Source organism: Labeo rohita, chromosome 5 (genome assembly GCF_022985175.1).
Source record: "Labeo rohita strain BAU-BD-2019 chromosome 5, IGBB_LRoh.1.0, whole genome shotgun sequence".
Classification (NCBI taxonomy): Eukaryota; Metazoa; Chordata; class Actinopteri; order Cypriniformes; family Cyprinidae; genus Labeo; species Labeo rohita.
In genome coordinates this window covers 38,138,522-38,155,123 of record NC_066873.1, presented here as the reverse complement: position 1 = coordinate 38,155,123, position 16,602 = coordinate 38,138,522, and the positions used below count along the sequence as shown (strand labels likewise).

The 16,602-nt window shown below is 34.8% G+C and overlaps 1 protein-coding gene across 1 annotated transcript in view; it reads right to left on the bottom strand.

Annotated features, from left to right (window-relative positions):
• taok3a (TAO kinase 3a) overlaps positions 1–16,602 on the bottom strand; it is an 81,410-nt gene that overhangs the window by 4,218 nt on the left and 60,590 nt on the right. Inside the window, 7 exon segments of the mRNA XM_051109612.1 lie at positions 791–1,003; positions 1,687–1,926; positions 3,090–3,293; positions 3,571–3,699; positions 4,429–4,665; positions 11,699–11,833; positions 14,110–14,340. Coding sequence (XP_050965569.1) covers positions 791–1,003; positions 1,687–1,926; positions 3,090–3,293; positions 3,571–3,699; positions 4,429–4,665; positions 11,699–11,833; positions 14,110–14,340 — 1,389 coding nt within the window.

Genomic DNA, 16,602 nt, shown 5'->3' with positions numbered 1-16,602 from the left:
TTTTAAAGTATCTTTTCAGTTATTTAAATCATTTAATATTTCTATACTCAAAATTTTATATTAAAAACATAAATTATGCAGTTGATTGCACTCATGCCACCTCTGAGCGTCATTAAACATGAAAATACACCTACAAGGCACTTTTGTGTTCTCCTGTGCCACCTCTGTAATACAAATGAATTTTGCTAATACTGATTTCATTTGATTGGTTGATTTGTTCTTATTCTTTTGTTTTAATTAGAAATTAAAAAAAAAAAAAAAATGTACACAAAAGATGACATACTTTTAATGAAGTTAGAAAAATGCGATTAGAAAAGAAAAAACAAAATTCCCCTGTAAATCACCTCAATCAGTCAAATATCACCTCATAATGGGAAGGCTTATTTTTTATTAGAGTTTCCGATTATTGATTAAAAGGTGCTCCTGAAATGTTGAGTTTCACAAGTGCTCCTAAAAAGAAAAGTAAGCATAGAGCCCTGATTTGCTATCAATTAACACCTTCGGAACAGCAGTTTTTTACAGGTTTATAAGTAGCCATTAAAAATCAATTTCCCTATGGAGAAAATGAATGGAAATTTTTACTCCTGCTGCACTCTACTTTAGCAAACACTGTTACAAATATCACCACACTATTATCCACTACTTATTCTTTTTCCCTTAAAAATGTCACATTATGGACATTACATGCTTTGTCAATTCCTTAAAATTATCTCGCATAGATACTAAAACATATGGTTGATGTGAACTTCTTGGCCTCTACAATGGTTAACGGTGTTGTTTCTTTACTCACTGCTTGTGATGCCATCATCTCATTGATGCTCTGCTCGTACTGCTCAGCCAGGATGGCCAGTTTGCGCGTCTGCTCATCCTTCAGGGCTTTCAGCACCGTCTTGTGCTCGCTTTTGGGGGTCACCTCTAGCTGATGGTGCCGCAGGGCCTTGTACTGCTTTGTCTGGACTTTACACGTATCCTGGAACTGTTTCTTTATCTGGAGCTCCATAGCCTGCAGGAGACAAAACTCAAAATTGTATAAACACAAACTGACAGCCTTTTCAGGACAAAAATGATCATCTAATATGCATTTTGCCTCAAAGGATGGCTTTTTTGGTAACACTTTACAATAAGGTTCGGTTAGTTAATGCATTAACTAACATTAGCAACAAGCAATGCATTTGTTACATTATTTACTGTTAAATTAAATTTCAATTAAAAGAAAGTAACTGTACACTGTTAGCCCATTTTAGCTCAGGTCCTTTAAAAAAAAAAATATTAATTTTTGGTTTTAACAACGAATTAGTAGATGCTGAAATTAACACAAACTAAGATTAATAAATGCTTTAGAAGCATGTTTTATTGTTAGTTTATCTAACTTAGTTAATTAATGTCAACAAATGAAACCTTATTGTAAAGCATTACTGTTTTGATATTAAAATGAGCTGAGTACCCATGCAATGCAATGTTTAAATGTTAAACATTTCTCAGATAAAGACGTCAAAACATCATCGGTCTTCACTGACCTGCTAATGTTCATAATATCTAAAACAAGGTTAATTTTGCAATCACAGTCATTGAAACAATGAGACCTACATAGATTTTGTAGGTTAAATTCACACTATATATAGCTAAGTAATAAGAAATGCTTTTTTTTTTTTTTTTTTTTTTTTTTTTTTTCACAATTGATGGTACCTTGAGGTTCTTGGGCTGCTGCCGTAGTTCGAGCACATGTTTCCTGTGCAGTTCTCTTTCTCGCCGGTTGTTGTACTCGATCTGGTTCTCCAGCTCTGTTTGGTGCTGCAGTCGGATCAGATCCATGCGAAGTTTCTGTAGCGTCTTCAGCTGTCTGTGCTCAAGTTCTTGGGTCGACTCGTCTTGCCTGATCAACATAGCATGCTCCATTTCCTTCTGGGTTTTCTTCTTATTCAACTCCTGACAGAAAGACAGAAATTAACATTACAATATTGCCTAAGGTTACTCAAATAATAAGGTCTCTTTTAAATCTATTGTAATCTATCTAATATTTGTAGCAATAGCCAAAAATACATTGTATGGGTTAAAATGATCGATTTTTCTTTTATACCAAAAATAATAAGGATATTAAGTAAAGATCATGTTCCATGAAGATACTATGTAAATTTCCTACTGTAAATATATCAACACTTAATTTTTGATTAGTAATATGCATTGATAAGAACTTCATGTGGACAACTTTAAAGGTGATTTTGTGATTTTCTCAATATTTAGTTTTATATATATATATATATATATATATATATATTTTTTTTTTTTTTTTTTTTTTTGGCTACAGTAATAGCAACACCTCTTCAGCAAGCCATTTTTCTGTGTGATGAGTTACAAAACAAAGTTAGTGGTTTAAAACAAATCCCCAGTCATAAGTATGTACAACAATAATAGTAATACTAATAGCTTGCCTTAGTTAGCAAAGGTTACAATAGTAAAAGGTAAGATCACATAACTGAAGCACAATAAATAAGGTGTTGATATGCAAGTGGGTCCCATTAGAAGAAGCTTCAACACCAGATTTGAATAGGCAGAACATCCAAAATTTGGACTAGGATTGAAACCACTGGATTATGCATCATATTTATTGTTTTATAGACCATATATGGGTTACAACCGGTAATGCTTCCGAAGGTTTCCTGCAGATTAATGCACTAGATTAAGAGATTTGCACATTGCTGCATTGCTTATTTTCAAATCAGATTAATTGAAAACAGTCATCAACCTTGAGACATGGTTCAAATGTTGCATTAACCCTGGGAAAACCCTTCATGTGATTATCCTGTATATATACACGCATACTCACTTCAGTTTAAAAGCGTAAGGTCAGTAAGATTTTTTGTTTTGTTTATGAAAGAAGTCTCTTATGCTCACCAAGCTGCATTTATTGATTGAGAACAGTAAAAATAGTAATACTGTGAAATCTGGTGCATAAGAAACATTTTGCATTGTTAATCTTGCAACAACAAACAACAATCTTACTGACACTGAAACTTTTAAACATACATATTTCAGACTGCTACTGTAAGTAGTCTTTTGTCTTTTTTTTTCTTTACGCATTTCATCCCCACCTCTCGTAACTGCTCCTGCTCAAACTCGTGCCTCTTGACCATGATCTTGCGTTTGAAGGCTCTGCAGTTCCTATCGTAGAAAGCCCTCTGCTGACCCAGAAGCTGAGCCTCCTCTTCAGCCTGAGAGTGCTGGATGTTCTCCTTGTGCTTGGACAGCCTCTCCTGCTTCTCTTTCTTAGGTGTGCTGTGGTCTTCACTCATTTCCTGAATGAAGAATCATATGAAACACAAGAAGAGACAAAGAAATTAAAAGAAGAGTGATTTTATACAAGTTATTTTTTATTGCAGAAAATACTCCCTTTTTAGGTCAACATAAAATAGAATTTGCAACCCATTTTACACACGTAATGTAGTGTTTTTTACGAGAAGTAAAATGTATGGCAGGATTTGATTTTATTAATGGAATAATATCTGGAATAATATTATTTTCTAGTAAATAGGGTCAATTTTAGTTTTTAACTTAGAAGAACTAAACAAGAACCTCTTTGATTTTCTCCTTGCACAGCTTATACTGTTTCTTCTGGTTATCAAGGAAGTTGGTGAGCTCTTTCTTCTGCTGGGCCATGATTTGCTGCTGGAATTTCTTCTCATCAGCTGCCAGTGTTTTCATCTGAGGAACACAACACAGATTTATCATTAATGTCACTGTAAATTTAATTGCAACTTCAGTATGTGCTTTTTTTAAACACTAAAAACACTTAACAACTCCTGAGGAAATTAAAATAAAACCACACAGTTCTATTTTCTTCCCTGGCTTCATTAACATACTAATCAGCATATGCTACATGAATAATTAGCATGCATCCCTTGGCTATTTACATGTTTAAAAGCAATATGGAAAAGAATAGTACAAATTGGGGCAGTTTTCACATGATCTACATGAACTTTTGAACCAATTTCTTTTCTAAACTTTGTACAAAGATTTTATGTGTGACCCTGGACCACAAAAACCAGTCATACGGGTCAGTTTTTTTAAACTGAGTTTGAAATAAGCTTTAAAGTATAGTTTGTTAGGACAGGATGATATTTGGCCGAGATACAACTCTTTGAAAATCTGAAATCTGAGGGTGCAAAAAAAAAAAAAAAAAATATTGAGAAAATCGCCTTTAAAGTTGTCCGAATGAAGTTCTTAGCAATGCATATTACTAATCAAACATTAAGTGTTGTTATATTTATGGTAGGAAATTTACAAAATATCTTCATGGAACATAATCTTTACTTAATACCCTAATGATTTTTGGCATAAAAGAAATCATATCAATTTCAACTGACCAATATTTGATTGGCTAGCAACTATAAACTATGAGTTTCAGCAGAAGAACAAAGAAAGATCACCCACTTCTTTGTCTGTTTGGATGGCGTGCTTCTTGGCAAGTTTCTCCAGCTCAATGAAGGCATTGTTGGCGTGGGTTTCCAGTTCTTTTTGGAGCTTCAGTCTGTGCTCATCCATCTCTGCCTTCAGCTTGTTCTCCAGAGCGATCAGCTGCTTCTGGTGTTGCCGTCGCATGCGTTTGTACCCCGACATCTGCTCTCTGAGCTCATTTTCCTGCTCATGTTCATGAATCTGACGTGTTACCTAGATGAAACAGAACTTGGTCAGCGAAGGTGAACTTTTGAGATTCTGTCAGTGTAGTTTTAGAACATTTTTGTCAGTGTTCTTGGAAAGAACTGATGATTGAATGATGGTGACCAACTCTAAACTCTAAAATTTGATTAGAAAATTTGGAATTCTCAGAGCACTCAAAATTACATTTAGACATTTAGCAGTCGCTTTTATCCAAAGCGACTTACAAAAAGGTAAAGGTAAACCTTACAAAAATAGGTATCAGGTTACATGCATTTTCCTCCTTGAAAACTTAAGCATTTCTCCCAATTTTTAATCCCTACTGGCACCTTTACACCAGTGGAAATGTTTCTAAAGCATCCCCATGAAAATGTATCTGGGGAGAGAAACGAGAGATAGTCCAGTGGAATAATTCATTAGATATTGTCCATTGAATTGAGTAACCAGATCGCAAGATGATCAGTGTCATCTTTCACATTATGAAAACAGAATAAACAGAAAAAAAGCCATGACATCTGCAGCAGAGCAGTTGGTAAGACTAAACATTCTTGTGACATCAAAGGCATGTGAAAACAACAAGCACTATATTTTTATACGAACAAATTTAAATGGAGCATGATAGAAAATTGTCAAAGCATAATTATAATTTGTACTGCAATATCTGATTATGACAAAGAGGAAAAGTTGCAATTGTGAATGTTACACATCTCAACATTGCCTCTTCTAGATCTAGAAGGTCACAGACGCAACTAAATATATAAATGCAAACAGAAAAACCCCACCGTTTCCTTGACTTCTACAAACCCCCAGAAGACAAACCTGAAAGAAGGGCGTGTCCAGATCAAACTGTTCGTTGAGTTTCTCGTAACTCCCACCTGAACTCCTCAAGCCAAACATGTTGGCGAAATAAACCACCCGTGAGAACATTGAGTCTCGCCTGCACTACATCCCCCAAAAGCACTCGCTCAAAACCCCCGGGAGAGAAAGAGAGAGCGAGAGAGGGATGGGGATAAAGAGAGAGGGTGAACACTGCTTCTCCTCTCTCCTCGCAGGTGCGCCGTGAATGAATGAGGTTCTCAGAAAGGCCTGGCCCTGCGCGCGGGCTAAGCAGCGTTTAGTAGGCCAGTCACATGAGACGCCTGTTGAAGGGGGAAATTTCCTAATCGCCCTGAATCAGTAGCCCCACTGTAACCGCAATCACCAATCCAATCACTTTCTGCCCAAGTGCCCCCATCAGCCACACCAAAGGGGCATGTGACAGCACTAAGCCCGGGTGGCAACGAAGAATGGGAAGAAGTGAAAGAAACACTTCCAGGTTAAAGGTTACACAGATGGGCACCCTAACTGGATTCAAATTCGACTGTTTTGGATCAAATTTAAATGATGTTGTTCCAAACCCGCAAGACCTTCATCCATCTTCAGAACACAAATTAAGATATTTCTGATGAAGGCCCAGAAACATAGTAAGGACATTGTTAAATTAGTCCATGTGACATCAGTAATTCAGTCGTAATGTTATGAAGCGTCAGCAGCACCACAAGCTTTGCGGTACTCTCGTGAACGCGTGTTGAAGACTGACACGGAAGAGAAGAAATTGTTGAATAAAGTCATTTTGGTTTCTTTGTGCACAAAAAGTATTCCTGTAGCTTCATAAAATTATGGTTGAACCACTAATGTCACATAGACTATTTTAAGCAATGTCCTTACTGCCTTTTTGTGTATTGAACATGGTAATTGTGTTGCTGTCTATGCAGGGTCAGAAAGCACTCATATTTTATCTTAATTTTTGTTCTGAAGATAAACAAAGGTCTTACAGGTTTAGATCGACATGAGGGTGAGTAATAACTGAATTTGAATTTTTGGGTGAAGTATCCCTTTGAAATCAGGTATTTGGTAATTTTGTTACTTTTAAATTTAATTTAAGGTCAGTAAGTAACTGACACCCTTATTCAACAAAGATGCATTTCAATAATCAAATTATTAAAGATTTTTATAATGTTACAAAAATGCTAAGAATTTTCTATACATTCTATTAATTCTGCATATTAGAATAATTTTTTAAAGGCCAACATTACACTGAAGGCTGCTGAAAATTCAGTACTGCCATTAGAGAATGAAAAAGACAATACAAGACATTAATTTAACAAAACTATTCAAAAGTGGTGGGACACAAACGGGATTTTGAAAAGTGTGTCCCCAGTGGAAATTACGCCCCTGCGTGAGTGGAGTTATCATTTGATGTGAATGTATGCCAGAAAGTGCGCTGTAGCACAAAATATAGTATATTTCTTCAAAAGCAGATTGTGGAGACATTTTAATTGTCCACAATCAAAAATCGTCATATCACACACCCCTAATTGCAATGTAGTTTGTGCAAATCCGGAACAGAGGTTGGTTAAGAGAGAGAGAAAAAAACGGCCGGTTCCGAGTTTCAGCGGAGCGCAGTGTCAGTGACAGGGAGTGATTGACGACTAATATCTAAAATCTGTTAAGAATGTACAGATCGAGTTTCATTAGTTATGTAATGTTGGAGAAAACGGCGAAACTGTCACTGTATCAGCTCACAGCGGTCTGGGCAGTAGTTCGGCTAGCGAAAGTTTTGTAAAGAAATAAAAACAAGTCGCACCGCAACGATTTCTCGCACTCGCACAAATGCTTCCAAATATATTTTGAGGTCGCGCAGATTAAATTTTGGGAGCATATGCCCTGCCCCCAACCCCTCCGACTCCTGAATGTCACTCACTCACTCGCTCATGCGGGCGTGCACTGCGGTCTCATGAGGAAACGCAGCTTTTTGATATAAAGTTTTTCTTGTTCCCGAATACAAATATTTTTTTAAGTATTTGTTCGAAATAAGTATTTGTAAAAACACGCTATTTGTGCCTTTCCGAATACCGTATTCGGGTTCGGCTCCACCCCTAATATATATATATATATATATATATATATATATATATATATATATATATATATATACACACACACACATACATATATATATATATATATATATATATATATATATATATAATGTCAATAACATTTAACAATATTACTAATGCACTGCATGATCAAATAAATGTAGCCTGGGAAAGAGCCTTCTTTCAAAAACATTAAAAACTTTTGAACAGTAACTGTATGTTTATTAGGGAATCACGCTTTAGCTCGGCAACATGGTAACAAAAAACTTGTTTGGAATCAATTATGAGTCTTTGGTCTGCTTGACGGATTAGTTTAATCCAGAATAAAAATTTCTTAATAATTTACTCACCCCCATGTCATCCAAGATGTTCATGTCTTTCTTTAGACAAAAAGAAATTCAGTATTTGAGGAAAACATTCCAAGATTTTTCTCCATATAGTGGATCAAAAGGTTGAAGGTCCAAACTGCAGTTTTAATGCAGCTTCAAAAGGCTCTACACAATCCCAGCCGAGGAATAAGAATCTTATCTAGCAAATGATCAGCCATTTTTTAAGAAAAAAATAAAAATTATATATATTTTAACCATAAATTCTCATCTTGCACTACCTCTGCGTCCACATCACACATTACGTAGTCTAGTTGAAAAGGTCACGTGTGACCCAGTGTTTTACAAAGCGAAAAAAGATAAAACAACGATGTTGGACAATTTGGAGGTTAGAGCTGAAATTAGGTTTTTCGCCATACCATTTTTGAACCAAAATACACCGCAGACAAACTAACCACATGTGACCTTTTCAACATGATTACCCAATGCATAACGTCGTGGACGCGCATCACAGAGCTAATACAAGGCGAGCATTTGCGGTTAAAGGGTATATAAATTTGTATATTTTTTTAAAAAAATGACTGTTTTGCTAGATCAGACCCTTAAGAGTCTGATATACTTCAAACGAAGTTCGTTTTCATTCTTGGTTTGGGGACAAAAAGAAGTTCGAAATAAGGCTGAGCGCCGATACTGTTTTCAAACATTCCAGACTCCTGTGCTGCTGGAGGCGGGCTGTAGATGATGTTAACATGTGTCGCGCCTCTCGCGCATATCCCTAAACACAACAATGCAATGATGAAGTGTATCTAGGTATGAGACCGTTACTAATGGTCAGAATATTATAGACAAAAGAATAATTATTAGCAGCAGTTCAGAGTCAAGTTTGCAATACAAAAGAACCATTCCATTTCCATAATCAGTCCTTTATAGGAAGAAGGGCTCAGTCTGAAAACTTTAGCATGATGTGAAAAAAATATTGGACTCATCTCAATAACACAAACCCGTTTGTTACTTTATTATTGTTCATTTATTTTATTAAACTTTGTAAATGATTAAACTTTTTTTATTTTAATTTACGTGGTGTCATGATTTCATTTTGATGAAAACTAAGGTTTATTATTCTGTTCTTTTGGCATTTCATTTACTGCATACCTTTTAAATTCACTTTAAAAAACAACAGCAGCAGCAGTATAGTGTAACAACATTTATTTGAAACATGTATTTGGATTTGCTGCCTTATCTCCACTATTTATTTTCATTCTTTTCATGACTTTGGAAAACTTGTCACAGATGTTTCTCTACGTCGCTTTTTGCGTAACACCGGGTCGTCGACACCAAGCTCCGTTGCAATTTCTTTCTAGGATTTAAATTTAAATTAGTCTCTCCGTGAGTGATCGTACATGTATGGATACATTTACACCAGCTCAGCTCTTCAACACTTCAGTGTTTTCATGTTGCTACTGCTAGTAATTTCACTAACTTGATGGTGATATTGTTCTCCTGTTTGACCTCTGTGAAATGAATAATGAAAACAAGGAAAAAAAAAAAAAAAAAAAAAAAAAATATCTCCGTCAAAGAACGTGGAGTTTCAGAACACATCCACCGACTGCGTAATGGCCATGAACCAATGGTAGCCCAAAGGTGTTTAGGAGCCAAAATCAACATCCCCAAAAAGTTTGCTTTGGTGAGCTGTTTCAAAATGTCGAAACAAACTCAAAACGAGATTTGTTTTGGCCTGATTTTGTTCAAAATGAGGTCATATCAGTTTGTTGTTTGATTTAGTTTGAAGTAGGGATGTGCAGGTCTAGTCGACTAGTCGACTGAACGGTACAGCTCCTAGTCGACACTGAAAACAACAGTCGACTACACCACAGAAAAAATAAACATGATTTTATCATTGAAATTGCCATAATTTCAATGTTACATTTAAAACATTTTAAATAAGTTAAAATTAAACGTTTGAAAAACAATACATTATTTTTAAAAAGTGTATCTGGGTGAAAACTACGATTTTACCTCAGACCTCACATGCCCTTATAGAGACCTCATGACCACGCAAAAGACTAAGGTGTGGGATTATTTTGAATTAGTAGGAATCTGAAAAGTTTTGTGTAAATGGTGTAACTTCAAATAGGCTTACAATAACTCTACTGAAGCGATACATAACAGGCACATCGTAGGCGTTAGCTTAAAGGCTAGCCAAAGCCAGCAAATGTCAATCATGTCTATCGGCTTGCTTTTCGTTTATTTTTGAGTGCCTGTGACTTCAGATCCTGCCGAGCGCCTTTTTTCGTAGTTCACCAGACCATGTGGATAATTTACTGAACAAAAACACATGGTCTTGAGCAAGTAAAATGGGCATTGTTGCATTGTTTTGTTTGCATTGTTTTGCCTTTATTCCTTGACTGGAATCATGTGGAGCTGCAATGAAACTACAATTTGGACCTTCAACCCATTGGCTCCCACTGAAGTCCGCTATATGGAGAAAAATCCTGGAATGTTTTCCTCAAAAACCTTAATTTCTTTCGACTGAAGAAAGAAAGACATTAACATCTTGGGTGACATGGGGGTGAGTAAATTATCAGGAAATTTTTATTATGAAAGTGGAGAAGGTGACAGCATATGTAGGGAGCAGACAGCATGACAGATCACTAAGTTTTGGAAGTGTGAGCAGGAAATGACTAAATTAAAAACTACTGGAACAAAACAAAGAAACAAAAAAGTGAGATTTATGTAGGAGATTTATCAGATACAACATTTACATTTACAACCTGCAACAAACCTCCGTTCTTATGCATTTAAGACATTCTCATCTCTTTTCATAGTTTTTCCAGTACATCTACATCAATATCATTCATTAAATTAATGTCTTCCCCTCTCATTTTCTGTCTTTTGTCTTCCCTCCTTTCTCCTGTCTCACTTACTTTCTACACCTCACCCCTCCTCTATAGCTTTTCATTTGAAACACAAAGAGAGTCTCTTTCCCCGCATTGCCCAGGTCCTTGAGTCTCACTCTACACGACTGTAAAATCCATATTGATAAATAAAAAGCGCAAACTTGATTCCACCAACAAGTCGATGAAAAACAAAAAAAGAATAGGACTGTGCCCCATGCCCATAAACCCACTAAAGCCAAACTCCTTTGTGATCATCTGAAATGATAGATGAGTGTCTGTAGTATCAGACAAAGTCCACTACAGTTGTCTGCCCCTAGAGGGCGTTCACACTCCAGCAAAATGGAGCCAAAACAGGTGACATCATCATTTAAACCAGGCATACTGCGATCGACTACACTGCCTGCCCATGATCTCCATTTATTCATCAATTAGGGTGGAAGTGGTTGTATCACAATAGATTATTTTTCACGCCTAATTGCATAATGAACTCTTTATTTGTGTCGTAATTGTCTGGCATTGACCTTACGCTTTTAAAAAGCTGATTTTTCTCAAAACCCTACTGGATGAAGAGTATCCTTTTGTGTTGGATCACAACGTATTAACTAATAGTAGACAACAACACCAATGACTCGTGCGAGGAGTGCAGCTGGCTATTGACTGAATCATGTTGCCTTGACAACAGACGTGAGAGTGAAAGAGAAAAGTAGGAGCCTTTTTGTCTTTCCCCCCGAATAAAGAGAGGGTTAAACAGGAAAAGAAGGAGGCAAAGACCACCGAGAGAGAGAGAGAGAAATGACCGCAGTGTATTAAAGCAAAAGGATGAAAGAAAAAGAAAGAGTAAAGCAGGAGAGGAGGGGGAAGAGAGGATGACAGTAAGGATGATGTCATTCTTTTTCCTCACCAGTGAGGCTGACTTGATGGTGGCGAAGCGCTCGCGGTTTTTATAGTTATGAGCCTGAGCTCGTTCCGACGAGGACGGTCGCAGGTCCGACCGGTGGTCCCGATGAGGAAGGTCATCACGGATATACTGATGATCCTAAGGACGAAAAGCACATAAAAATCAGTCAAGGATTTGGTGTGACAACGTAATCTCTTGAGGATTTATTCCAAAGCGTCTTGCAGTCCATTCAAGCTATACGTTTTCCCTGCCAGAGCTGCAGGAGGAGTTTTAAATACTATGTTGCTGTAGGATCAGCAGGGACGTTTCAACATGAGACTATTCAAGCTCTCTATCTTAAAATATCTTCATTAATTGACCCACAAGCTTCGTCCACCCGAAGCATTTATATTCCTAACGGCTTTGTCTTCTCTCAGTGAATTAAATGAAATACAACTTGTTGAAGGGCTTTTCAGTTCCCCTAAAGTCTATTCATATTTCTCCTACATGCTGATGTAATTTCCTCAACGACAGGAAGTGTCAATCAATCACACGTGTGCAAGTGCATGTGAACTTCCAAAATCACATACTTTCAGAGAATGTAAAAAGCGCTAGAGGGAAAAATTTTTCTTATAAAAATTGCTATTTAAAAAGCAATAAAGGACTTCACAATTTGCTCCCAAAAGTTCTGATTTTATGTCACTATGACAATAAACAACAAATAACAATCTATCTATCTATCTATCTATCTATCTATCTATCTATCTATCTATCTATCTATCTATCTATCTATCTATCTATCTATCTATCTATCTATCTCTTACTTTCTTTTTATCCATCTATTAAATAATAATATTAAAATAATATTACAGTGCAACTGTATTTTCTTAATATGAATATTTTGGGATGTCCATACATTTATTCAATTAAATTGCACCCTTTGTGATTTGCAAATTGCACTAATCTATAGCACAATTTTGGTTTTATTTCAATTAACTGCAGCCATAATATAAACACATTGTCAGTGATTTTGACCCCTATGTTCTTTGACTATAACTAGTAACAACTGCAAAAATAATTTTCCCAGAGTGTTGTTAGACAAGCATCATTTAACCACAAACAACAACATTTGGTAACACTTTACTTAAAGCCTTTATGTATATTGCATCATAACTCTAGTTTCACTGCATTAATTATGATTTGTAGTGCACATTATAATGCATTGTACAATCTCATAAATAATTGGTTCTACAGTTAATACATATAACACTTACCAATTAATTGTTAAACTATTATTTTAAATTTGGTTACAATTATTTATGACAAGATAATGTATAACAATGCACATTATGAATAATTATAATGCTTTATAACCTTTAATTATACACATTATATCTTAAGTTAGTTCAATATAGTATTCTAAACCTTTATTTAGAAATACAAATATTTTTACTTTCACTTCTGTTCAATTTAATGCATCCTTGCTGAATAAAAGTACTTTTTTTAAAAAATTAAAAACTTACTGACCCTTACCTTTAAACAATAGTATACTAATAGTATATATTTGTAAAGTACATAGAACTACGAAAAACAGAAAATATACGTAACAGTTTAGCATAAACTATGGTTGTGTAAGCTTTCAGCATAGTATAGTACAGTACAGTCCAGTATAGTATAGGTTTAGTTCAATATAGTTGACACTGATAATTCAGTATAGTACTGTATTTAATTTATAGTACTGTTTACAATAAACTATATAGTACTGTTTAGCATATACTTAGCAAATACTGTAGTTGTGTAAGCTTTCAGTATAGTATAGTATAGTATAGCATTAGTGTTCCCTCATTTTAGTTCAATATAGTTGACAATGACAATCAAGTATAGTAGTGTATATAATGCTTTAGTAAAGTACATATAACTACAAATATACAGAAAATATACAGAACTGTTTAGCATATACTGTAGCTGTGTAAGCTTTCTGTATAGTATAGTATAGTATAGTATAGTATAGTATAGTATAGTATAGTATAGTATAGTATAATATGCACATTATGAATAATTCTAATGCATTATACCTTTTAATGCATAACGCATTATATAAGGCTTTAAGTAAAGTGTTACCTAACATTTTTAGCCCCTATAGTACTTGCACATGTATGCATACTTCGTGGAGGGAAGCATCTTTGAACTTTATTTTGTAAGAGAGCTATAAATGTAAAATTAACTTTAAGTATACCTTCTCTATGCCCTGTGTGTGAACCATTAAATTGTAACAAGCCAGTCTTCTGAGAATTAAATAGCTTGACAGAGAGAAAAACACAGGAAACGATTTCCAGGAATGGACTGGAGAGCATATGTTCCATTTTTGTTTGTCAGCATCAATGGAAATATGGTGAGCAATTAAATGAAAAATAAAAGATTTGCAGTCTGTGCACCTTAAAACTTGTGGTGATTTCTGGCGGTGTGTATGTGTCTGGGACCTTTTTGTGGTGCGTGGAAGACTCTAGGGTGCTGTCGTAGTCGTGGTGCAGCTCGGAGCAGGAGTCATCTGGCACCTCCTGCAGGCTGTTGACGCTGCTGCTCTGACTGCCGGTGCTCACGGAGGTGCTGGGGATGGAATGATTACTGCCCAAACTGTTCATCTTACAGCCTGCCTGATCGCCATCCTGTGCAAAAGATGGAGAAACTGATCATCATCCTTACTGAACGCCCATATTTATGTCAATTACTGAGAGCACTTTACACATCTCATTCCAAGGCCTGTATGATAGCAGTCATTTGTAGAACAGAGACATGTTCACACCATTACTGAAAGCCCCTATGACACTTAATAGTTCAATGTTGTTCAAAATAGTGCATAGTTCTACCTTTAGTGTAGTTCCAAGAAAATATGTAGGTCCATGTACTTTCGGTGTAATTCAGTACAGTTTGCAGTATATACTTCAATAAAATACATAGTTGAGGTAAGATCAGTATGGTATCTAAAGCAGTAATTTCTGTACAGTACATAGTTCAGTGTAGTATCACATTTTGTTCATCTACACTTAAAGGAATAGCTCATTTTTTAGTTTCACATTTTTTTAATCTTGTTACAATTTAAAATAATTATTTTCTATTTTAATAGATATTAAAATGTAATTGATTCCTGTCAAAACTGAATCTTCAGCAGCCATGACTCAAATCACCGGAAATGGTTATATATTTTGTTCCAGGATTCTTTGATGAATAGAAATGTAAAATAAAATGGGATAGATTTTAAAAAAAAATATCTTTTCTTTCACTTCCGATCAATTGAACGCATCCTTGCTTAATGAAAGTATTAATTTCTTTCAAAAACAAAAACGTATTGACCCTAACTTTTGAACAAAAGTATACTTTAGTAAGGTACATAGAACTACAAAAATACAGAAAATATACATAACTGTTTAGCATATACAGTGCTTGTGTAAGCTTTTAGTATAGTATAGTATAGTATAGTACAGTATACCCTCAGTTTAGTTCAATATAGTTGACACTGACAATTCAGTATAGTACTGTATATAATGCTTTATACTTTTAATTATTTATAATGTATTCTGTTTAGTATATTATCCCTTAAGTCCATCCGTCCATTAATTAGTATAGTATAGTATAGCATAGTATATAGTATACCCTCAATTTGGTTCAATATAGTTAACACTGATAATTCAGTATAGAGTATATGATGCAGTATACTTTTAACTTATTTATAATGTATTCCAGTTTAGTATATTATCCCTTAAGTCTATCCGTCCATTAATTAGTATAGTATAGTATAGTATAGTACAGTATACCCTCAGTTTGGTTCAATATAGTTGACACTGACAATTCAGTATAATAGAGTATATGATGCAGTATACTTTTAACCTAATTATTTATAATGTATTTCAGTTTAGTATATTATCCCTTAAGTCTAGTTGTGGCCCTTTTTTCTCTATCCGTCCATTAATTAGTATAGTATAGTATAGTATAGTATAGTATAGTATAGTATAGTATAGTATAGTATACACTCAATTTGGTTCAATATAGTTGACACTGACAATTCAGTATAACAGAGTATATGATGCAGTATACTTTTAACCTAATTATTTATAATGTATTCCAGTTTAGTATATTATCCCTTAAGTCTAGTTGTGGCCCTTTTTTATATTCATCCATTAAAATGATAATATAGTATAGTATATAGTATCATATACCCTCAGTTTAGTTCAATGAAGTTGACACTGAAAATTTAGTATAGTACTGTATATAAGGCAGCATACTTTTAAGTTAATTATTTATAATGTAGTCCAGTTTAGTTTATCAACCCTTAAGCCTTTTCTCTATCCATCAAAATCATAGTATAGTATAGTATATTATACCCTTAGTTTATTTGAATATAGTTGACAGTGACAATTCAGTTTAGTACTGTATATAATGCAGTATATTTTAAAGTAACCATTTACAATGTAGTCCAGCTTAGTTTATTATCTCTTATGTCCAGCTGTGGCCTTTTTTCTCTCTATCCATCCATTAAAATTATAGCATAGTATGGTATAGTATAGTATATAGTATCATATGCCTTCAGTTTAGTTCAATATCGTTGACACTGACAATTCAGTATAGTACTGTATATAATGCTGTATACTTTTAAATTGAATTATTTATAGTGTAGTCAAGTTTAGGTTATTATCCCTTAAGTCTAGTTAAGTTGCAGTTTTTCTCTATGCATTCTTTAAAATTAACAGACTGGCACTAAATCATTCTGTAATCACAATTTTTTCTATGATAAATCAAAACTGATGTTAACAAAGCATAGGTGGCAAACATGTAAAGAAAATTTGTAAGCAAGAAAAGACAGTGGCTGCCTGTTGTGTATAACACGTAGCCACACGCAACAACAGGAAGCACGCTGACCACTATGCAACTCG